Genomic DNA, 23,404 nt, shown 5'->3' on the forward strand with positions numbered 1-23,404 from the left:
AGGAGCCTAAAGCAACACCTTTTAGAAGATTATTAAGCACTAATGATGATTTAACACAAAACAAAACAAACAAACAACTCTTGCCAGCAGAGCGAGGTTCCAGAAAGGCATTCCTCTCTTTCTGTACAGTCTGTATGGTCAGCTCAGGTTTTTGTTTTGCTTTGCTGTCACCTTCTTTTAATTTAGAACATGCTACTTGCAGTATTCTGCCACACAGAAGGGAATAAATCTGCCTTAGCAGTGATTTAAGCAGCCACATTGATCTCTGCCCACGGTCAATACATGTAATAATGTCAGAACCTCTCACACAGTCTCCAAGGACTCAGCTTCTGTCTAAAATTTGTTGTCATCCTGCTTTGTGCCTGAGGGATAGACCTGAATCTCTTGTGTTTAGTGGGTGAGAAAAAGCCTGCTGTGAGCAGTTTCTGAGAAATGAGATGGGGCTGGAATCTGATGGAGTCCCACTGGCCTGGAGTGAATATTTCCAGAGCCATAACTCCCTCAGAGCTGCACAGCTCCGTGGTTTTGTTGTCCCCACCTTCAGCTGAACAGATTTTCTAACTACAGCAGATGTAGGATTGTTGCCATGTCTATTTGATGGGACAGCATTTTCCCAGAAAAAGATATTGTGCAAGCAAGAATCTGAAACAAAACTAAAACTGGTCCAGAGCAGGAGGCCAGCCAGCATCCCCTCAGATCAGCTGAGTGCTCAGGCCTGGGCTCTCAATTCAGTTCTTGGTTCCAGAAGCAGCAATCTCACAGCAGAGGCACTCAAATGCTGTGTTTCACTGTTAGAAACGTTTCCAAAGATTCCAAAAGGATTTTCCCAAAATTGTGCCTTGTCTTTGGGGGATCAGCAGCTTCCCATGCTCTGGGGTTTGCCGGGGTCGGTGGAATCTGTTCATGCTCCCGAGGATGGGAGCCCCACACAGAACACCTGGAGGATCAGAGAACTTTAAAAAATCCCCTTTTACAAGAGCACATCGTGTCAGGACAAGGGGGAATGGATTCAGCTGACAGAACAGACTGGATATTGGGATAAATTCCTGCCTGGGAGGGTGGTGAGGCTCTGGCACAGGGTTCCCAGAGCAGCTGTGGCTGCCCCTGGATCCCTGGCAATGTCCAAAGCCAGGCTGGAGCACTCTGGCACGGTGGAAGGTGTCCCTGGCCATGGCAGGGATGGGACTGGAGGGTCTTTAAGGTCCCCTCCAACCCAGATCAATCCACAGTTCCCTGATGCACAGAGGGCAGGGAATGCTTTGGCATTGCCTGGCACCATTCCCTGCTTTCAGGGGGTAGGTCTGGAAGCAGCAACTCTTATGAAAATGGACTCTGCTTCAAAACAGACTTGCAAAAATTACTGCTTAGACCAGCTGCTGCCTGGAGAGAACCAAAGTGCAGAGCTCTGTCAGCTCAGTGCAGTATTGGATTTCTCCCAAAGGCTGCATGACTGTCTCCAGTGCAGAACGGGGAAGGATGGAAAAGTCCTGCTAGGAGCAGTTCTGGCTGGGCCAGCTATTAGTCCGCATCAGCTGGTGGCTTTTGTGGGAGAAACAATGATTTTGGACACAAAGGCAGCTTTCTAAACCCTGCCAAACTCCCTGGTGGTCTTTGGGGTACCAGGAAAGTGTCAGCATTAACAAATGAGGGGCAGGAACCAGCAGGGAACATTTCAGCATTGCTGGAAGGGTTTTGGGTGTTGAAGGCCCTCAGGCTTTGAGTGGGAGTGACTTTGCAGCTCTTGGGTGCTTCTCAGGCTGCTGCCTTGCCACTCCACAGGGGGATGTTGTCCCTGCCCAAAAGCTTTCCCCCCTGAAAGCCAGCACAGGAATTTCCAGCTGGGTCATGATGCTGGAGAGCGTTTCTTTCTCCACATCTCCCTTTTCTGCTTTCTATGCATGCTTGTTATGGCTTTTTACTCTTAACCTTCAGCTGCATCCCATGTCCCTGAGGCTGGGTTTTCCATCATTTTTAAGCTGCTGTTTGATCAATGCCCAGCGAGCTCAGTGGGCATCTCCCTTAGATTTCCACCAACCTGTGATGGGATTTGTCACAGCAGAGCTGCCCATGTGACCCCAGCAGGCCCCTGCAGCTGATTATTTTGGCACTGATTGTAGCATGGGGCCTCCTCCTGGAGGGGCTTTGGAGCCTGGTTTGGTGACACCAGGGTGTGCATGGGAGAAGGAGAACCAGAACACCCAGCTCCAGAATATCCTGCCTGCTTCACTCTCCTCTTCCAGGGAAATCCCTGCTTGTTTCCCTCTCCCTCTGGAGAGTTGTTGGTGAATTTGGTATCCAGCAGAGCGAGACTGCTGTTGATGCCTGCTCTGGTGGGGTGCACAGCAGAAGGGACACAGAAGGCAGATTTTTCAAACTAAAGGAACATGCAAAATAGGGAAGATGACTGGATTAATTGGGAATTAGTGCTCAGAGCAGGAAGGGAACAAGCAGGTTTGTGTTGTAAGGAGTCTCACAGCATTGCATGGCTGAGCTTCCTGCCCAGTGTGGGTCTGGCTGGGGCTCTACCCAAAGAGCTGAGCTGTTTTCTCTTGATTCACAGTCCTCTTGTGATTTACTGCCTCACATTTTACATTACCACACTTGCAGTATTTGCCAATGTAATCAGCATTTGTTAGAGGCCAGGCCTGGCCCATTCCATCTCCCAGGAACTGACCAGATCTCTGGAGACTGGTCTGCTTCCTGTCTTCTGACCATCAAGTTAATTTTCAAAATAAAACTTTCACTCCTGCATTAGCACAGTTCCTTTCCCATCTACATAAGCACAAGGAAATGGCTTGTGCTGGCACTGCCTTTGTGCCATTATGCTTATCCTCCTCTTTAATTGCTACTTCTAACAATTATATTTTCCTGTATTTACACCACAACTCCTAAATAAACTCAGTCCTGCTGGAGCTGTGCTGGTAGGCAGGAAGAGGTTTTGTCAGGGGAAGTCACTCCTCAGAGCTGGCCAGGATGATTTCTCAGCAGGCAGCCTGCTCCTAGCTGGGTGACTTATGAGCTGTGCTATTTCTTATTACCTTCTGTTTGTTTTTCCAGGCTGCAGACTCTTGGCTGTGGAGCTGACATCCAGCAACACCAAGCCCGTGGTGCAGGAATTCCAAAGTGAGTGCTGCCTGTGCTGCATCAGGCCAAACAATGCAGGAGAATTTGGCTTATTGCTCACTGGTTCCTTAGGACTATGAGAGCCAGGGATTCAGAGGAGTGCCTGAGAATGTGTTTGTATCTCCTTGTTTTAAATGGTTTATTGAGGTCCTCTGCAAGCCACTGGCATTGCAAAGTCTCTGCCTAAGTGCTTTTTTGAACTGGGTCCCAAGAAAAGGAAAACAATGCAATTAATACACAGAGAGAGAAATTTATATTTTCTTGTGATGGTGTTCACAGGAGTTCTTGGATGAGGGAAGAGACGAGGATCTGACTCCATGTTTCAGAAGGCTTGATTTATTATTTTATGATATCTATTATATTAAAACTATACTAAAAGAAGGGAAGGTTTCATCAGAAGGCTGGCTAAGAATAGAATAGAAAGGAATGAATAACAAAGGTTTGTGGCTCGGCTCTCTGACTGAGCCAGCTGGGCTGTGATTGGCCATTAATTAGAAACAACCAATCCCAGATGCACCTGTTGCATTCCACAGCAGCAGATAACCATTGGTTACATTTTGTTCCTGAGGCCTCTCAGCTTCTCAGGAGGAAAAATCCTAAGGAAAGGATTTTCCATAAAAGATGTCTGGGACACTGGGACGGCTCCTCTCACCCTGCTGGGGAGCTGGGGTGCCAGGGCCAGCTGCAGAGGGGACAGGGTTGGCTGGGTTTATGCCTTGCTCTCCCAGCCCATCCCCAGGCACTGCCCAGGGAGATGCTGCACCCCTGGCTCACAGGGTGGCTCTGCTCAGCAGCAGGACAGGGCTGAGGGCTCACTCTGCCTAAAGGTTTTGTTTGCCATGAGCCCCAGTCTGCAGAGAACAGGGTGTTCATTTCTCTCCATAGCTGATATCTGCTGGACTATTATTTTTGCTGGCCAAAATCCATCTTCCAATAGCTCCTGGAACCCAGCAATGTTTCTGTTTGTGAAGCAGATGAAAGAGAAGGCTCTGCTTTGTGGGCAGCATCTCCTAATAAAACACTGAGTGAGAGTGTTCAGAGCAGAGCAAAAACACAGCTGCTTCCTATTAATCTGGATTGCCTCCATTTCTCCTGCTAGGTGTGGAGCTGTCCTGCATCATTAAATCCACGGTGACGCCAGATCCCAGAATCGAGTGGAAGAAAATCCGAGATGGAGAAACCTCTTACGTGTTTTTTGGCAACAAAATGCAGGGTATGAAGATTCCTTGTTCTCAGATGTCCAAAACAGCTTTCAGAAACAGCACAATGGGGAACAAACAAGCCTGTGAAAGGCAGGAGCTCTGGCTGGCTGGCTGCTTTCTTCTGGAACAGTTGAAGTGCAGGATGGAGAGGGAGCAGGATGTTTTTTTCCTCCCTGCCTCATTACTGACAAGTCACAGTAGGGAGCCACAGGGAGCTGGAGTGAGATCCTCCTTAGGAGGCATTTTCTGGGGAAGAAAGGAATGACACAGCTTCCCTTCTGTGGGTCCCATGGTCACTGGGTGTCTGAGATCTCAGCACCAGGCACTGACCCCTCCAGGCTTTCCCCAGAACATCTGAGAGCTCCCCCTGCAACCCAGCAGGGACCTGTGTGTCCAGCTGCCAGTGCTCTCTGCTGAAGCTGCTCAGGGATTTGCAGCATCCTGGGAGCATTAGAAGCAGCCTCACTGGCTTGACAAGAGAACTCCAGTGCCAGGAGGGCTTGACTCCATCTGGAATTACTCCAGCACTTCACATGGGACCAAGAGCCACATCCAAACGAATCTGCCAAAGGAGGCAAGGCCTGAGGCTGTCTTGGAAGTTCGATTTTGCCACTGTTTTTGAGGGTTGGAGTGATGCTTTCCAGTTCATCCTCTTACATGGCTGGAAGCTTTGGTTTCCTTTGGGGTTTTCAAGCATCGAGTTCCTTTGACTCTGGAAGAGAGTCTGAGAACAACCACTTAATTTATACACCCAAAACGAGTCTGGTTTTCAGTCCTGAGTCATTAATCTTGATTCCCCTGCTGTTTTCCCTCTTTTTTCTGTGTGTCAGGAGACTTTGCGACTCGGGCAGAGATCCTGAGCAGGACGTCCCTGGTGATTAAGAACACCACGAGGATGGACACGGCCACGTACCGCTGCGAGGTGGCCGCGCCCTCCGACACCAAAACCATCGACGAGATCAACATCCAGCTCACAGTCCAAGGTACCAAACTGTGTCTGCTAAGGAAGGCAGGAGCTTCCCCTGAAATGGAAAATGTAAATCCCCTCCCTCCGAATTGCTATAAATTTTAAATGAAGGGGCTCTAAGGCAAAAATGTGGGAGTAGGAATAACAGTTCCGTATTAGGGAAGAAATTAAAAGGATAAAATAAACAATGTAGTAAACTAAAACAGCACTGACAGAGTTAGAACCCAGCCTGACACCCTGTGGGTCAGGGTGCTGGCAGCAGAACCATTGGAATTGTGGCTCAGCCCTCCTGCAGTGTCAGGGCTGGTTCTGCTGGAGCAGGGATCCTGGAGAAAGGTGCAGTCTCTGCCTCTGGAGATCCAGGGCAAGAGGCAGCTGCTGCTCCTCTGGGAAATCCAGTGCAGAAGCTGTGCTGGTGTTCCAGAATCTCCAGATTATATCCAGGTAGGAATGCTTGGCTGGTGTTCCAGAATCTCCAGATTATATCCAGGTAGGAATGCTTGGCTGGTGTTCCAGAATCTCCAGATTATATCCAGGTAGGAATGCTTGGCTGATGTTCCAGAATCTCCAGATTATATCCAGGTAGGAATGCTTGGCTGGTGTTCCAGAATCTCCAGATTATATCCAGGCAGGAATGCTTGGCTGATGTTCCAGAATCTCAGGGTTATATCCAGGCAGGAATGCTTGGCTGGTGTTCCAGAATCTCCAGATTATATCCAGGCAGGAATGCTTGGCTCCTCCCTCTGGGCTCACATCTCCCAATGGGATGCTGTAGTTCTTATCAGCCATGCAGTGACATTCCATAGCTGTTATCAGCAGATGTCTGCCCAGAGGGAGGAATGGTTGTGGAAGAGATAAGGAAAACTGCCCACTGAACAGAAGACAACTTTCATACAGATGGCAAATAGAATATAATTCTATTTAGAATACAATAGAGTAACAGAATAGAATAAAGTAGAATAAATAAATAAAATAGAATAAATAGATAAAATAGAATACAATTTGCTTGGCACAAACACAAATGAACACAAACCCACAGCCTCTGCAAGGGGAACACAAAGGGCTGTGGGCATCTCCAAACAGTGGGAGGTTTAAAACCAGCTGGAAATAATGGGGAGTTTGGATGGTTTTGCCTAAGAAAGCAGAGAATTTTAGTGCCGCTCACCTGGTTTTTGTCTCCCCACAGTGAAACCCATGACTCCCAGATGCTCTGTGCCTAAAGCTGTCCCTGTTGGCAAGTCAGCCTCTCTTCACTGCCATGAGAATGAAGGTTTCCCCAAGTCCACCTACAGTTGGTACCGCAACAGCGAACCTCTGTCAGCCGACAGCAAATCCAAACCCCACAACTCCTCCTACAGCCTGAACCCTGCCACAGGCACTCTGGTAATGCCCTGACACACCTGATCAACACTTGTTTGGCTGGACAGGTTATCTTTAGGGCTGCTTGTAAATTTACAAAAACATTGCCTGGCTTTCAAGGAATGAATAATTTGAAGAGGGTGAGGTGTGCCAGGGTCTGGGTTAGTTGGGAGGGGGAAGATTGATGGAAGAAGATCTTAGCAGAGATACATTTTTATACACATTTTTATACCCTCACAGTGCTTTGTTTCTCATGTCACATCCCTTCCCTTTGTCCCTTTTCCCTCCCCAGGTTTTCCATGCAGTGCACAAAGGTGACACAGGTCGTTACTCCTGCATAGCAACAAACGAGGCTGGCTTTGCCAAGTGTGAGGAGCAGGAGATGGAAGTCTGTGAGTGGCTCTCTGAACACTTTTCATCAATGCTGCCTGATTTATCACCATAAATAAATTGCCATCACCATCAGGATTGGGGAGGGACATCCTACAGCATTAAGTCTTCCCTGCTTTCTCATAGCCCCAAACATAAGGAGATAAAAATAATCTGAAAATGCAGGGAAACGTCAGATTGTGAACAGATTTAATCTTGAAGTCAGGGACTCACTTGTTCCCTGTGAACTATTGCTTGAAAGACTTGGGAGATGGCATTTTAGTGTGTGTGAAGCTGGCATGTGGCTGCTGCCCTGAAGAAACACTGAGCTGGTGTCTCTCTTTGGCAGATGACCTCAATATTGGTGGGATAATCGGGGGAGTCCTGGTGGTCCTTGCAGTCCTGGTGCTCATCACTTTTGGGATCTGCTGTGCCTACAGAAGGGGATACTTTGCAAATGGCAAAGAGAGTGGGGAAAGGTAAGCTGGGCTTCTTGGACAACTCCCTGCACCCTCAGGTAGCATGGAGGAGTCTGAAGGGTGCCAAAAATTAGTGGCTAAAAGGAATTTCAGTGCCTAATTCCCCACCAAAGTCCTCAGGCCAAGCCAGTCCCTGAGGCATCCAATGCCCTGCTGTAAAACCCTGCAGCATCCAGGTTTATTTCATGGAATCATCACAGAATCCCAGAGTTCAATTGGGACCTTAAAGACCACCCAGCCATGGACAGGGACATTTTTCACTGGACCAGGCTGCTCAGAGCTCCATCCAGCCTGGCCTTGGACACTTGCAGGAATGGATGGCATTTTCCTAGGGGAGAATTGTGGTGCGGATGAGAGCTGTGCTCTGATATCCACCCTCATCCTCTGCATGGAAAGGAGGCCCAGCACAATTAAATGCCTGCAGGTGTTTGTCCAGCAGCTCCTGTGCTGTTGGCATAACGAGGGCCGTGGTTTAATGATCTCAGCTCGCTGCCTAATTAGTCTGAAGCATCAGGACATGCATAGGGAATGGATGCAGCAGAGCAGGCTCTCCACAGAAAGTCTCACTAGTTGTGAGGACCTAAATTTGGGATGAAAAACAGCCGTTCTGGAGCGCAGATGAAAATGTTAAAAACAACAGCATTAGCATCAGAGACAAGCCTCGATGTCCTTACAGAGTCTGGAGAGGAGATAATATATGCAAAGCCAAGATTCTCACCAGATAGATTTGTTCTGTGCTAAATGTTGCTTTTCAGCACAAGTCCTGTCTTGTTTTTCTCGTTGGTTTCGTTTGTTTTTCAGAAAAAAGCTCTAAATATGCCATTTAAATGCAGCTGAGGGTTGGCATACACTGGACTTGACAGTCTTGTATAAATCCCGAGTTCCTGTGGGATTGCAAACAAGTGGTGCTTCCTTGTAACTAAGAAAAATGCTGAAGGCTTCTGGCAGTGAAGGATTAAAATGAACTTTATAATTGCCACAGGAAACAGAGCAGGAGGCCCAGAAAGGCAGTGACAGACACCAAAGCAGCAAAGCCCAGGAAGGAATCAGTTTATCTCTTTGCAGAGTTCTAGGGAAACACACAGCAATCTTCTCACCCTGTGCTGAAGGGGAATTTAGACAAAATCCCAGTCATGGTAAATGATGGAATAAACACAGACCTCTCATTTGAGAAACAAACTGGGTTTCTCTCTGCTTGCTTCTCACTCAGCTCCTCCTCCTCATTTCCATCTTCCCCAGCACCTCCCCTCCAAAACCCTGCAGTCTTCCTGTCCCAGAAATGAGATTTTTTTTCCCCTTTCTTTCAGCTACAAGACTCCAGCAAAGCCTGATGGCGTTAACTATATCCGGACAGATGATGAGGTAACAACAAATGCTTTGCATTTCCATCTCTGGCAGGAGAGGAGGAGGGTGGGCAGAGGACGAGGCGCTGGGAGGGCCCACAGACTCTGTGAGAGTGGGCTCCCCTCCTCAGCAGGGCTGGGGAACAGAGGGAAAACAGAAGGGTGAGGGCTGAGTCATTTCCTTAGAAATGATGAACAGTTGAAGCTGCCTGAAGTGACTGATGCCAGGAGCTATCAGAGGCAGCTCTGCTCTGAGTTATCTCGTGGCCTGACCCCCTTAGGATGAGTTTCATTGGATTAAGTGGGCAGGACGTGATGCTTTTACGAGAGAATTTGTATTTTGGGATTTGAGTAGATCACTGAGCTTAAGAGCAGAAAAAGCCTCTCCCATTAGCAGAGATATCAGTGAGGGAATGAGAAAGTCCCTGCCACGCCTTGGTGTGAGAGGAGGATGGGGGAACTGGTGCCTCCCTCTCCTTCCCAGTGGGAAATGGGAGCTGCCTGGGCATTGTCACACAGCTTGGATCCACCTTTTGGGGCCAGCAGGAACAGAGAGCTGCCTGGAAAGCTGCTGCATCCTTCCTACATCCCAAACTGTTTCATTGCAGGGCGACTTCAGACACAAGTCTTCATTTGTCATCTAAGACGCCAAAAGGAGATTGCAAACCAGCAAAAGCAAGTGTGAAAATACCTCCTCCAGGAACTCAAAGCAAGAGCAAAAGATTAATTAAGTGCGCTTGGAAGAGTTTGGAACACACAAGAACTCGATAGCTAGCTATCTGTATATCTTTTTTTTCTTTGCCAAAGTTTAAAGTAACTCCTCACTGCCCAACTCGCGTCTCCCCTGCCTCTGGAGATACCAACAGGATCACCCAAACCTGTCCTTGGACTGAGGAAAGGTTTCCATCCTTCCCAAGAGACTGGGCTGTGTGAAGTTTGTGGAATTGCCTTCTCTTTGTGCTGCAGGGACACGGCCACAATGTGCAAATCCAGCAGGGACACAGCATTAGGTAAACCTGTAGTAGACATGAGCAGCAATGTGTCACCAGTAGACAAAAAAAAGGTGCTGATACAGCAGTAGATGGACTTCAGAGAGTGAGATTTGGGGGATTTCCTCCCAGAAGCTGATTGCCCAGGCCTGGCTGGTGACTTTTCCACATCTGTGATTGTCCTGTGCTTGGCTCTGCTCAGGTGCCCGGCCACCAGTGACAGTGAAACCACCACTAATGCCCTCAGCCCTTGTGTAAATCCCCAAATGCTTGGTTTAACAGGAGCCTCAGGGCAGGGCAGTGCCTGGCAGGGCTCCTGCACCCAGGTAACCCCTGGTTCTAATCTGCACAAAGCAGGCTTGGCTCCTGCGTCCTTCCGTGGGCAAAGAGGCTTACAGGAGAGGCACAGAACCACTGCTAAGACATCCCTTTCAGGAAAATTAAAGCCAAATAATTTCCTGGGCTAAGATTGCCATAAAAGGTACTGAGAGATCCTCCAGCTTTTTTTACCTTCTCCGTTTATTTTGTAAAACCCCACAACCTTCTAAATTTTTTGCAAAGATCTATTTTGATTACTTCAGAAAAGGTAACATTTCTATTTAAAAGTGTAAATATGCGATGCCAGCAGTGTTTGAGTAACGGAGCTATTTTTTTACTGTTGAAGCTACAGGAGAGGAGCTCACACGTTGCTATAGTGTGGCACTGTCAGAGCATATCAGTATTAGTGCAAAGTGTAACAAAAAGCTGCAGGTGGAACAGCATCTCTTTCCTCTTCAGCCAGCTTCAGCCATTTCCTTGTCACAAGAGGTCTTACCAGACACAGAACAGAGTCACTCAGGGATAGTTTTTGTAAATTTATGGCAGGAGCTATCAACTTTTTTATATGAAAAAAAAAAAAATTTCTTGCCAGTGACCAACACTTTGTTTTTGTCGTTGCAAGAAATAGCCAGGATGGTTTTTGGATTCAGTTCCAAAGAGGTGACAGAGTGACTTCAGTGTTTGCTGCCCCTCTGCAAGTTCCCTAAAGCACTAACACAGTGTGACAGCTGCAGCAGCTTGGCAGGTTTAAACCACATGGCCAAGGCCACTGTTTCTGGGCTTGGGAAAGCAAAAGCTCAACACAAAAGCACTTTTACAGTGTCAGATGAAATTCTTCTCTAGATGGTAAAGAAAAAAAAAAAAAAAGAAGAAAAAGCAAAACCAACCAAATTTGGTTCTCTTGGCTTTAGAGAGAATGATGGGGAATATTTTGTTTCCCAAAATATCCATGTTGATAGTGTTGAACAGCATTGGGTGAGACCAGGCTGCAAGATGTGGATGCAACACTAGGACTGTGCTGTGGTTTAGGAAGTTTTTTAATGTAGCAGAATTTAGTGTTCTTGTATTTCCAATATGAATTGAGTTGTCTTAACTTTTCCTGTATACAGTATTTTGGATACTTGACAATTTGGACTGTCAGTGTTATTTTTTCGTGTTCTGCTTTACTCTGCTGTGTCTCCTAGAGCCCTTGCTGGACATGCCATTGCTGCATTTGTTCCACCCCAACAAAGCATTGCCACTTGTCCCTTTGCCAGGGGAAGCAAAGGCAAGGATGGGGCAGCCCCAGCCAGGCGTTCTCTCTGTAACTCACCCATCACCACTATCCTGCAGCTTTTCCCTGGTGTTACCTTCTTAATGCCAGCTCTTCATCCCACCACCCAGTGCTGATTGCTGCCTCTAATTGTTCTGACATTCCTCTGCACCCTCTGGGCACCCACTGCTCCTCTGTGCTGCTTTCAGGGTACCTCAATAAAGGAGAGAGAGGAAAGGGTTGGACCAGGGTAGCTCTGGGAGCACAATCTGCAGCCCCACCAAAGGCAGCCTTCGTGTGACAAACCAGCAGAGCTAGGAATCCAAACTTCATTTTATTTTTTTTTTCCCAGTTCCAAAATGCACAGTGGCATCTCTAACTGAGAGAAAGGGGAGAGGATCTCCCCCCAGCCAGCTCCTGAGAGCTGATGGATGAATTCATTGTATCATTGTGAATAATATTCAGGTTTGTACTAATGTATTATCTTTTAACTTTGCCAAGAATGTTTTACATAAATATCAAGCTCTAAAGCATTCTTGTAGGGGTTTTTGTTGGGGCTTGGTGGTGGTTTTCAAACAGCCAAATTATGGGAAGCTCCTGTTTTCAACTCAGTGAAATAAGGGAAGGTCTCTCCTGTCAGAGCACTCACAGTGGATGGAGGTGACAAAGTCCAGGGCTGTTTATCAGTTTATTCTTGGACATTTGTTCCTGGTTCTTCTCTAGAGAGGACAGGTTAAAACTCACAGGGCCCATCTCAGATACTGCTCGAGGACAAAACTAAAAGTAGGAAATAAATGATCCCAGTTTACCTTCAGAGTGGTCAAATAATAGCTGAAGGCAGGAGAGAAGGTACAGCAATATATGGTTTGGCCATAGCTTCAGCCAAAGCCATTCCATACATCCTCTGTTCTCTGACTTTGATTTTGGGAATAAAGTTTAACCTCACTTTGAAGGGTTCTCTGATCTTCAAAAGAGGGTAGGGAAAGTGGAGGCAAACATTGGGATTCCAGTGCAGGAGGAAAGTGCCTCTGTTTCCACTCCTGCAGCAAATCCTGTTCCATACCTGGGGCTGGTGTCTGACTTAGACAAACCAGCAGGAATAAAACAAAACCCAGCTCCAAGTTTCAATGAAATCTAGGCCATGAGCTCTGTGATAAAAGCTAAAAACAGAAAAACTTCAGTGATGTGCATGTGGCCATCAGGGAGACTCAGGAAGGGTCAGATGTACCCAGGATATTTGGGATAAACAAGGCACTTACCCACCTTGTCTGAGTCACTCATACCCTGCTTGCAGTCGAGTCAAAGTCTCTATTTAAAAGCTGCTGGCCCAACAATAATTGAACTGAGGGCCCAAGATACCAATGATGTGGTAGAAGAGACTGAGAAGCTGTAGAAATCTACAGGGGAAAAAAAAATCATTTCTCTGTCAGCTGAAGAAAAGGGGAGACGCCGTGGGTGGAATTAATTCTGCAACCATTTATTTTCATCAAATGCTAATAGTTGGAAATAACACAGTTCAAGAATGGAAATATTCCATATAAAAAGAACATTAAGGCTGTTCATACACACAGGAGTTTGCACAACAAATAAGAGGTGATGTAGCGTGCAATTACCAGATTTAGGGGTGTGGCAGTGACAAGCTGATTCACCTTTTTTCAAATTAAAGCAACTCTATTATAAAACCAAGAGGGACAATGAGGGATTGGGTGAGCAAACCCAGCCACTCACTGCCCTGCAAGCTGTGATAAATGAATTTATTGCCAAGCTCGTGGTGACATTATGCCCTTACTTTTCCAAATGGACAAATTACACATCCAGAGAGTGAAAAGCCACCCTCCTTTCACCCTGCAGCTCTGAGCCCTGCAGCGTGAACAGCAGCACTCACAACCCATCCCTGTGCTCTGCAGGCTTTGCCCATCTCCAGAGCAGCTCTGGGGAGAGCCAGCTCAGAGCAGGCAGGGCAGGATGCGCATTCACAGCCGTTTGCAGTGCCGGGGGCAGTGCAGGAGCCCGGTGCCTCTCTGTGCGCGGCCCTCAGGTGTCCGCCCTCAGGGGGGCTCTGCGCTGTGAGCGCCGCAGCGGCCGCGCCTGGGCCTGGCCGCTCCTCCGGGCCGGGGACTCCACCTTCCACTCCCGGGGCCGGCACGGGCTGCAGGAAGGAAGGAGAGCAGCCCTGCATTTCCAAACCCTTGGCCGTTCCCTCGGCCTGCAGTGCCTGCTCCAGCGTCTCCTTCTCCCTGCAGTGCCTGCTCCAGCGTCTCCTTCTCCCTGCAGTGCCCGCTCCAGCGTCTCCTTCTCCCTGCAGTGCCTGCTCCAGTCCCTCTGCCTGCAGTGCCTGCTCCAGCGTCTCCTTCTCCCTGCAGTGCCTGCTCCAGTGTCTCCTTCTCCCTGCAGTGCCCGCTCCAGCGTCTCCTTCTCCCTGCAGTGCCTGCTTCAGCCCCTCTCTCTCTCCCTGGAGTGCCTGCTCCAGTGTCTCCTTCTCCCTGAAGTGGATCTTCCAGCCCCTCCCTCTGCCTGCTCCAGGCCCCTCTCTCTCTGCCTGCAGTGCCTGTTCCAGCCCCTCTTTCTGCCTGCAGTGCCTGCCCCAGCTTCTCTCTCTCTCTGCCTGCAGTGCCTGCTCCAGCCCCCCTCTGCCAGCAGCGAGTACTCCAGCACCTCTCTCTGCCTGAAGTGGATGTTCCAGCCCCTCTCTGCCTGTTCCATCCTCTCTTTCTGCCTGCTCCAACCTCTCTCTCCCTGCAGTGGCTGTTCCAGTGTTTCTTTCTGCCTGCAATGGCTCTTCCAGCTCCTCTCTCTCTCTCCCAGCAGTGCCTGCTCCAGCCCCTCTGTTTCTCCCAGCAGTGCCTGTTCCAGCCCCTCTCTCTCTCCCAGCAGTGCCTGTTCCAGCCCCTCTCTCCCTCCCAGCAGTGCCAGCTCCAGCCCCTCTCTCTCCCTGCAGTGCCTGTTCCAGCCCCTCTCTCTCTCCCTGCAGTGCCTGTTCCAGCCCCTCTCTCACTCCCAGCAGTGCCTGTTCCAGCCCCTCTCTCTCCCTGCAGTGCCTGTTCCAGCCCCTCTCTCTCTCCCAGCAGTGCCTGTTCCAGCCCCTCTCTCCCTCCCAGCAGTGCCAGCTCCAGCCCCTCTCTCTCCCTGCAGTGCCTGTTCCAGCCCCTCTCTCTCCCTGCAGTGCCAGCTCCAGCCCCTCTCTCTCCCTGCAGTGCCAGCTCCAGCCCCTCTCTCTCACTGCAGTGCCAGCTCCAGCCCCTCTCTCCCTCCCAGCAGTGCCAGCTCCAGCCCCGTGCTGCACTCACGGTTTTTCTGGAGATGTCAAACAGATGATATCCCTTGGCTCGTCCTCAGGCTCTTTCTTCACTGCAAACAATACATATGTTTTCGTGTTTTACAAAATGCCACAGAGTTTGGTCATTTGGGGTTGGTTTCATTTCCCCCTCCCCTCAAATAAGAATGCCAGAGATGACTTGCCTGGAGCTGAATGGGGTGTGTGCATCAGGCTGATGTAACTGACCCCAGCACCAAATGTCAACTCATTCATGGTCTCTGGAAATAAAAACAAATAAAAAATCACATATTAGCAGCCTGTGACACAGCCAGAGGACAAGGCAGGCTGCTGTGCCATACTCAAGTGTCACAGAGTAAGTAAATCCAGTTAATTGCAAACACACATATCCAACTCTTCCTCCCAGACCTCAGGGCCTCCCATCCAGCCTCAAACCCCTGTGCTGAGTGTGATGGGCACAGCACCCCCAAATCCCAGCCTCAAACCCCTGTGCTGAGTGTGATGGGCACAGCACCCCCAAATCCCAGCCTCAAACCCCTGTGCTGAGTGTGATGGGCACATCACCCCCAAATCCCAGCCTCAAATCCCTGTGCTGAGTGTGATGGGCACATCACCCCCAAATCCCAGCCTCAAACCCCTGTGCTGAGTGTGACGGGCACAGCACCCCCAAATCCCAGCCTCAAACCCCTGTGCTGTGATGGGCACAGCACCCCCAAATCCCAGCCTCCCTGGCTGGAGGCAATCAGGGTGGCCCCTTGGTCCTGTGCCCCTGCCCTGGCAGGCACTGAAGCTCTGCCATCCCTCCCAGCAGCACATCCCACCCAGAGCAGTTGCTCCTCTTACTCAAGGCAGAATCTGAAAACTGCCAAAGGCCCTGAAGAGCCACTCAGTGAGGAGCTGCCTGCAGTCAGACAAGAGGAATCACTTGACAGGGGAGCTAGGTGGAATTTAGCTTGCCTGAATAGGCCCTGGTTGTCAGCTGTCTCTTTCCTGTCATTTATCTCAGGAGAGATGTCACAATATTCAGATTTTACTTAACTCAACGCTCTGTTTTATGCTCGTGTTTCCCAGAACCTTTCACAAGGAATTAAGGTAGGAAGTGCTTTATAGGGCAGGAGTTGGAAACTCAGCTGAAAGGACTTTTCTTCACAGCTGAGCTGGGTTTGCTCTGTAACTCCTCCCCTGTCCTGGAAGGGAATCACTGAAGCTTAGAGCAGAAATCAAACTTGATCCATCTACCTTAGCTCTGCCCTGGATCTCCCAGGACTGTGCCAGTGACTCTGTGCAGTGTGGGCCTGAAAAAGTTACCTTGGTAGGGAGCCATTGATGGGGAAGGAAGGGAAATGAAGGGGAAAGAAATGGTAAAGATTAAACAGAAAAGAAGTGGGGGAAAAATGGGGGGAGTAGGGCTTCCTTGCAGTGTGGTTATCTCCACAATAATGTACAGTTTATGTACAATCCCCTGCACCCAGCTCACTGAGGCTGCTCCCAAAGCACCAAGCAGGAGCTGAGGAGCCCCAAAGGCAGAAGGGAAGAGAGAACACAGCCAGAACAGCTGAAGGAGGCAGCAAGAGGGGACAGCTGCTCCCAGCTTCTCAAGTACAAACCTGTTTACAAAGAACTGCGTCTCCAGTAGTCTCAGAATGATACAGCAGAGGAATAAAATGTTTTATTCTGGTTGTCTATCAGCCTGTGCCACCATACAGATGGCTCAACACACGCTGACTGAAGTGATGCTCCTGCTCTGTACAGTTTGTCTCCCTGCTGAAGGACACATGCTGCCTCCAAGCAAAGCAGGAATTCAGCTCTAGCACCACTGCAGATTAACATTTTCCCTCCTTTTTCACCATATGGTGCTTTAAGAGCAACAGCCGTGCAAGCTTCCAGGAGACCACAGCACTCAAAGAATCCTGCTCTCTAAAAACACTTCTTGCACCAAACCCCATTTCTTTTTTTTTTTGGCTTGTTGCTCAGGAAAAGAGAAACATTGAGGCAACAAGTGCAGCCCAGCACACGGGGAAGGAAGGGCAGGATCAGATTTTCCAGTGGCTGCTCAGGGCTGTCAGGGGTTTGCAGTGTGGCTCTGCTGTGCGTGAGGGGCACTGCCACAGCTCCCTGGGGATTCCAGACCCTTCCCAAAGCAGGCCCAAACCTAAGGGGAGCTGTCAGTCAGTCCCACAGCTCCCTGGGGATTCCAGAACCTTCCCAAAGCAGGCCCCAAACCTAAGGGGAGCTGTCAGTCAGTCCCACAGCTCCCTGGGGATTCCAGACCCTTCCCAAAGCAGGCCCCCAAACCTAAGGAGGGCTGAGCTGTCACACACGCACACCTGGAGCTCTCTCTCAATTCTCTGCACCTCACAGCACAACAGAGATGATCTAAAGGAGTTCAGCAGCAAAGGGATGGAAAGGAAGGGGATTTCCTGCTGGAACTCAGCTCCATTTGGCTTTTGCTCTAAGTGCCTCTCGTGCTTGCAGGACTGTCAGAGCATTCCAGCAGAATCTGTCCCTGCAGGGCTCAGCTGCAGTGGGCACAAGCAAAGACTCACAGTTTGTGCACTGGATGTTCCTCTCTGTGCAGTAACCACACCACATCATTCCTTGCCCACTTCTGAGTGTGGAACACACACCCTCAGTGTCTGTGCAGGCTGTTAATCCCTGTGAGCAGATCCTGTGCTGCTCTGGGAGCAGCCTGCAGCTCACCCCAGACCCTCTTTTTTGGACACCTCAGAGTAGGGAGAACCTGACCTTGAGGATTTCCCTGTGCAGCAGGGTTCTGCAGGGCACTGACACTGCTCAGCTGAGCTTCCAGAGCCAAGGAAGTGCTCAGCCTTGCACCTGTGTCATAGCAGGGCCCCAGCTGGGTAATAATTAGTATGGGTAATAATTGCTATAAATATTAGTTCTCCATGATTGCAGAAGGCTGATCAATCCCTTTATTCTACTATAATATATTATACCTATTAAGAAGCTTGTACTTAATAGGTATAATATTAAGTATTATACCTATATAATAGGTATACTACTTAATATTATACCTATTAGGTATAAGTATAATATTATATCTATTAAGAAGCTTGCAACCCTTACAGACAGTCTGATACAGCTCTGACTTAATTGGTCAATCTCTCCAAACACTATCCAGTGTCCAATTAAGAAATCACCCTTTGGTAACTAAATCCCCATAACACATTCCACATGTGCACAAAACCAGGTGCAGCAGGAGGAGATAAGAATTGTTTCTCATTCTTTTCTCTGATCTTATCACAGCCTTCTCCAGGAAAATCCTGGGAAAGCTTGCCTCTCTATATATTATATTATTATATTATATACTATATAATATGTATACACACTATATTATTATATTAAATACTATGTATATATATATAATTATACTTATTAAGAAGCTCATCACCCTTACAGTCTGATCCAGACGGATCCAAATGGTCAATCCCAACACCATCACCAGTGTCCAATTAAGAAATCACCCTTTGGTAACCAAATCCCCATAACACATTCCCCATGTGCACAACACCAGGTGCAGCAGGAGGAGATAAGAATTGTTTCTCATTCTTTTCTCTGATCTTATCACAGCCTTCCCCAGGAAAATCCTGGGAAAATCTCTCTCTCTATGGCCAGAGAGCTGCTGCCACACCCCTGGGCAGGGCAGGCTGCTGAGGAACCCCAGCCACCTTCCTCTTCAGCACCCCAGAGCCAAGGAAGAAAGAAAGGGCACTGTGTTATGTCAGCATCCCAAAATAAATTCCCTCCTGCACTGACCCTGTGAGATGCACATGGAGACACTGGGCTGTGCTTTCCCATGCACAGTTTCAGTTTTCTCATCCCTTGGTTTCAGGAGGGCTCTTCCTTCCTGCAAGCCCTTAGATAAATAAATAACCCACAGCCACCAGTTCCTACTCACCCTCTGGGGTGCTGATTGCTCTCCCCACCACAGCCATGGTTCCTCCACTGGACTGTTGGTTCAGGCTTTGGAAGGAGCCTGGGAACAAGAAGGGAAAAAGTGAGATCTGAAATGCAGGGCAGCTCTGCCTGTGCCCGTGCAGAGCAGAGCCAGGGCAGCTCCCACCTTGCTGGTGCCAGCTGTGCCCATGTAAAGCAGGGCCAGGGCAGTTCCCACCTTGCTGGTGCCAGCTGTGCCCATGTAAAGCAGGGACAGGGCAGTGCCCACCTTGCTGGTGCCAGCTGTGCCCATGTAAAGCAGGGACAGGGCAGTGCCCACCTTGCTGGCTGCCAGCTGTGCCCATGTAAAGCAGGGACAGGGCAGCTCCCACCTTGCTGGTGCCAGCTGTGCCCATGTAAAGCAGGGACAGGGCAGTGCCCACCTTGCTGGCTGCCAGCTGTGCCCCCTGCCTCAGAGGACGCTGACAGGCTCCTGCCCACGCTCCTGCTGCGCTGCTGGCTCCTCTCCTGCAGAGCCTTCCTGGCCGAGGTGAGGATGGCCAGGGTGCTCAGGGATGCTGCCCTAGGGCACAAAGGGACACAGGTGAGGATGGCCAGGGTGCTCAGGGATGCTGCCCTAGGGCACAAAGGGACACAGGTGAGGATGGCCAGGGTGCTCAGGGATGCTGCCCTAGGGCACAAAGGGACACAGGTGAGGATGGCCAGGGTGCTCAGGGATGCTGCCTTAGGGCACAAAGGGACACAGGTGAGGATGGCCAGGGTGCTCAGGGATGCTGCCCTAGGGCACAAAGGGACACAGGTGAAGATGGCCACGGTGCTCAGGGATGCTGCCCTAGGGCACAAAGGGACAGTGGCTGGGATGTCCCTCTGAAAGCCCCGATGAGACCCTGAGGGAAGGTCTGTCCCCTCCCTCAGCATCTTCAACACCTAACAATGAGATTATGCTGCAACACCCATGAGTTTCAGACCACTCTCTAAAGAAAGGATCAGCAAAGTGACATAAATAAGTGGAAATATACAAATAAATAAATATTATAAATAAATTAAAATATAAGAAATATATGAACACTAATATAAAAATAATATTAAAATATGAATAATAAAATTAAAATAAACAATATAAATAAATTAAAAATATTAAATATATAAACTCGAATATAAAATAATATAAAAATATAATATAATAAATCTATATAATAAAATAAATCCATATAATATAATAATAAATACAAATAAAATATAAAATACATAATATATAAGCTCTAATGTAAAAATAATAAAAATATAACACAAATAAAAATAAAATAAATAATATAAATAATATGAATAAATTAATATAAAATATATAAACTCTAATAAAATAATATAAAAATACACAATGTAAATAAATAAAAATAATATAAATAGTATAAATAAAAATATAAAATACATAATATATAAGCTCTAATATAAAAATAATAGAAAATATAAATACTTAATAAAAATAATATAAATAAAAATGCAAAATATATAAACTCTAATATACAAACAATATTGAAATATACAATATCAATACATAATAATAAAAATAATATAAATATAGAATGTAAAATAATATATAATATTAAAATATAAAAATACAAATTATAAATAAAAGAAATATAAATATATAATAAATGTAAAATACCAGGTAACAAAATGAGCCCATACCTGCGACCCACCAGTGGCTGCTTGAGAGCCTCAGCACGAGGAGTGGCAAACTCAGAGGGGCCAGGGGGAGGGATGGAGCCAGGTGTGGATGGCCTCCCACCCCCAGAGGACTGAGCACTGGTGTTATTCTGGCCACCAGGAGCTGCAGCTCTCTCCAGAGATGGAGTCTGCTGTGGAAAACAGGAGAACAGGTCATGTCTGAATGTCTGCCAGTGGAGACAAGAGCAGAAAACCCTGCAAGGTGCTTGGGCCTGAGTGTTTCAGAACTGCCCTTTGTGGGATGGGATGGATGGAAAGGGTGCTGGGGAGGAACAATTTATTGGCCAAAATTTTACCAAGAAGTGAGCAGGGACACAAATGTCCCAGTTTAGAGGTCTATATATAAAAAGTGCTCTTCTAAGGTCTGCAGAGAAATGAACTTCCAGGCTAGAAGTCATCTCATCTTAAGGTAGGGATCTAAAATAGCTCAGGACAACTGACTCAGGCACATATTTATTTCTTTACACTGAATTTAAAAGAGTATCTCATGACTGGGACAGCTTTGAACTCTCACTTTGTAGACACCTGACATCAGGCAAAGTGAACTCTTTTCTTTGTTACCAGTTTATCATTCTGGGAACAGAGAGAATACAGCATTTAAACCCAGCCAGTGCCAAATTAGACTTGCTTTTTCCTTTAAATTTAATTCTCTCTCCATTAATCATTTGCTGCTCCTCTTAGCTTTGTTTGCTGATGTTCTAAGTCTATTAAACGACTCTGAAACCAAAACTTCTGTCAGGAAGTACAAAGAGGGAGGAAAACCCCTGATAACCATCCTGCTCCAAGGGCAGGGTCCCCAGGCAGGGCATGGGCGCTGTGAGCACACAAATTTGAGCAGAGGAGACATGGAGAGAGTTAATGGCAATAACCACCTCCCTGTGGGCTGCTGGGAGCTGCTCTTGCTCTGACTCCTTCTCCCTGGCCAGCTGCTCTTCATATTTCTTCATGTCATACTCCAGCTCGGCTGCCAGCTGCTTGTCCACAGCAAAGAAGTCTTTGATTTCGTTTCGGTAATCTTGCATCATTTCCTGCAGCAACAAGGAATGTTTGGACCCCTTCAGAAATCTCCCTCAGCTACTGATTCACATCCCCATTCAGATCACAGCTGCTTGGGAGCAAAAGGAAACACCAGTTGGTAGAGCAGAGGTGTTTTTAACAGACTGAAGAGTTTTAACTCCAATTTGTTCCTCAGAACATGGAAAAGCTTTGCAGCGTTTGAGCTCTCTTCCTGCCCACGTTCCACACTGAGAGCCTCATCTCCAATCCCTCCACCTCCCACGTTATTTAACACAGTGGCAGTGTCACAACATCCTATCTTCTGAATCCCTCCCTCCTCAGAAGGCTCTTGGTTGTGGCAGTGGTTGCACATTAACTCCAGAGAGGATCAAAACATCAGGACCAGCAGGAAAACACTTCCCCTTACCCTCAGGCAGTTCATCAGGTCCTTAAGAGCTGGGATCCTCTTCTGCTCCATCAAGGACTTGAGTGATGTGATTATTGGGATGATGTTTTCGATGAAATTCTTCTTTTGAACCTTTTTGTGAACGAGGCATGAACAGTTATGCGAGGCAGTGAAGGAAAAGCCACTCTGCAGCTCCACAGAGGAGTTCTCCCTCCACAGCCAAGGAATCACTGTAATTAAGGCTGCTCTTACACCACACACATGCACAGAGGCTTTTAACCTAAGTGGAGCCTTTTCAGATGCATCACTAAGTCACTCAGATCTCACAGTGAAGGCAAATTGCCCAGAGGTGCAGGAAAATCATTGTTCCGCTCAAATGCCTGCCCAAGGAGAGGGGTGGGGAACAAATCCAGCTCAGCACAGCTCCCCTGGCTCCTGGGAAATGCACTTCTGCTCCCTCCACCTCCACAACAAGCATCCCTCAGCAATTCTGCCTTCATATTGTGCTTTTACAATATGAGCTGCCCAGCCCTCTCCCCACAGCACAGCAAGTGCCCCTCACCTGTGAAATGAGCTTTTTCTGGGCCACCTGCATGACAGCATTGGCCATGGCCATCTCATCTTCATCAGCCTGAATGTCCTCCTCAGGTTTGGACCTCATACTGGAGAGCTTGATTTCTTTGCAGCTGAGGACTGCAAATGTATCTGAGAGCAGCTCACTGCCTTCCAGGTCCAAAGGAAGGACCTCATCCACAAAGCAAGCTGGAAGACACAGGCAAGAAATAATTTGTTTTTCCAGAAGCAGCGATGATGGGCAAGCCAGGATAAAAACACCTGGATCATGAGATTTTATACAGACACCAGGTTTTTGTTTGGCAGATTTTTAAAGGCATTTTTAAACCTTTACCTAGGATGCTGTGGCTGATCTTGGTGGTGATGCTGAACCTCTGCTCATCTGTAAAATGTTCCAGCAGGAAGGTGTAGATCCTCATCCTCTTCTCCTTGTTCTCCTTCCCCTTCAGAGAGAAGAGCTGCTTCGCCCTGTGGCAGAGCAGGACATTTCACAGAGGCCCAAATCACATCATGCCAGCTCCCAGGAATAATGAGACCTTAAATCAGCCAGGGATATTTGCATGCCACTTTTAAGACCCATAAACCTGCTAGGACAGCACACAGTCCTACAAATTACACACAGCAGTGTCACAGGGAAGGCAGGACCCAGCTCAGCACTTGCATGGATAATTATCAAGTGCCACAAATGCTGTGCTGTCACTGAGAGCTGCATGGCCAGACAGCCCATAATTTAGCAAAAATTAGCCAGGAATGTGCTCAACTGACCGCTGGCTCTGGGGGAACCTGTTGTACTTCTGGTGTTTCTCGTAGCTGTTGAAATGGAAGATGCACTCAATGAAGTGCTGGGAGAACATCACAGGGTTCCTCTTCAGCAAGAGATGCACCAGGCAGAACTCTGCAAACCTGCAGGGGAGGAGAAGGAAGAAATTATCACTGGATGCTTTCCAAAAGCCACCCCTGAGACTGTGTAGGGCTCTCAAGGCTGGAGGATGGTTTTCCTCTCCCTCAATACCACATTTAATTCTTGCCCAGCTCACTGACTTCCACCCTTTCTCAGAGGGACAGACATCTCCAGAGGGACAGACATCTCCAGCAGCCACAGCACTAC

General features: G+C 48.1%; 2 protein-coding genes across 4 annotated transcripts in view; one reads left to right on the forward strand and one right to left on the reverse strand.

The window, feature by feature from the left end:
* Positions 1–11,934, forward strand: part of JAM3 (junctional adhesion molecule 3) — a 35,849-nt gene extending 23,915 nt beyond the window's left edge. Inside the window, exons 2-9 of the mRNA XM_054647560.2 lie at positions 3,058–3,123; positions 4,223–4,336; positions 5,156–5,308; positions 6,479–6,675; positions 6,944–7,043; positions 7,370–7,499; positions 8,807–8,861; positions 9,451–11,934. Of these exons, the coding sequence (XP_054503535.2) occupies positions 3,058–3,123; positions 4,223–4,336; positions 5,156–5,308; positions 6,479–6,675; positions 6,944–7,043; positions 7,370–7,499; positions 8,807–8,861; positions 9,451–9,486 (851 nt within the window). The 3' untranslated portion in view covers positions 9,487–11,934. The remainder of the gene's footprint in view (positions 1–3,057; positions 3,124–4,222; positions 4,337–5,155; positions 5,309–6,478; positions 6,676–6,943; positions 7,044–7,369; positions 7,500–8,806; positions 8,862–9,450) is intronic.
* A 928-nt stretch (positions 11,935–12,862) lies between these two features.
* The window catches only part of NCAPD3 (non-SMC condensin II complex subunit D3), a 40,748-nt gene continuing 30,206 nt past the window's right edge, over positions 12,863–23,404 (reverse strand). For 2 of the 3 annotated variants that reach the window (XM_077190044.1, XM_077190042.1), the window contains exons 25-35: positions 23,062–23,199; positions 22,631–22,764; positions 22,286–22,485; positions 21,745–21,855; positions 21,194–21,349; positions 20,283–20,452; positions 19,016–19,155; positions 18,595–18,672; positions 14,861–14,935; positions 14,689–14,749; positions 12,863–13,550 (exon numbers count right to left, since the gene is read on the reverse strand). In XM_077190044.1, coding sequence (XP_077046159.1) covers positions 13,436–13,550; positions 14,689–14,749; positions 14,861–14,935; positions 18,595–18,672; positions 19,016–19,155; positions 20,283–20,452; positions 21,194–21,349; positions 21,745–21,855; positions 22,286–22,485; positions 22,631–22,764; positions 23,062–23,199 — 1,378 coding nt within the window. In that variant the 3' untranslated portion in view covers positions 12,863–13,435. The remainder of the gene's footprint in view (positions 13,551–14,688; positions 14,750–14,860; positions 14,936–18,594; positions 18,673–19,015; positions 19,156–20,282; positions 20,453–21,193; positions 21,350–21,744; positions 21,856–22,285; positions 22,486–22,630; positions 22,765–23,061; positions 23,200–23,404) is intronic. The other variant, XM_077190043.1, reaches the window with a different exon arrangement.

The sequence above is a fragment of the Agelaius phoeniceus genome, chromosome 23 (assembly GCF_051311805.1).
Source record: "Agelaius phoeniceus isolate bAgePho1 chromosome 23, bAgePho1.hap1, whole genome shotgun sequence".
Lineage (NCBI taxonomy): Eukaryota > Metazoa > Chordata > Aves > Passeriformes > Icteridae > Agelaius > Agelaius phoeniceus.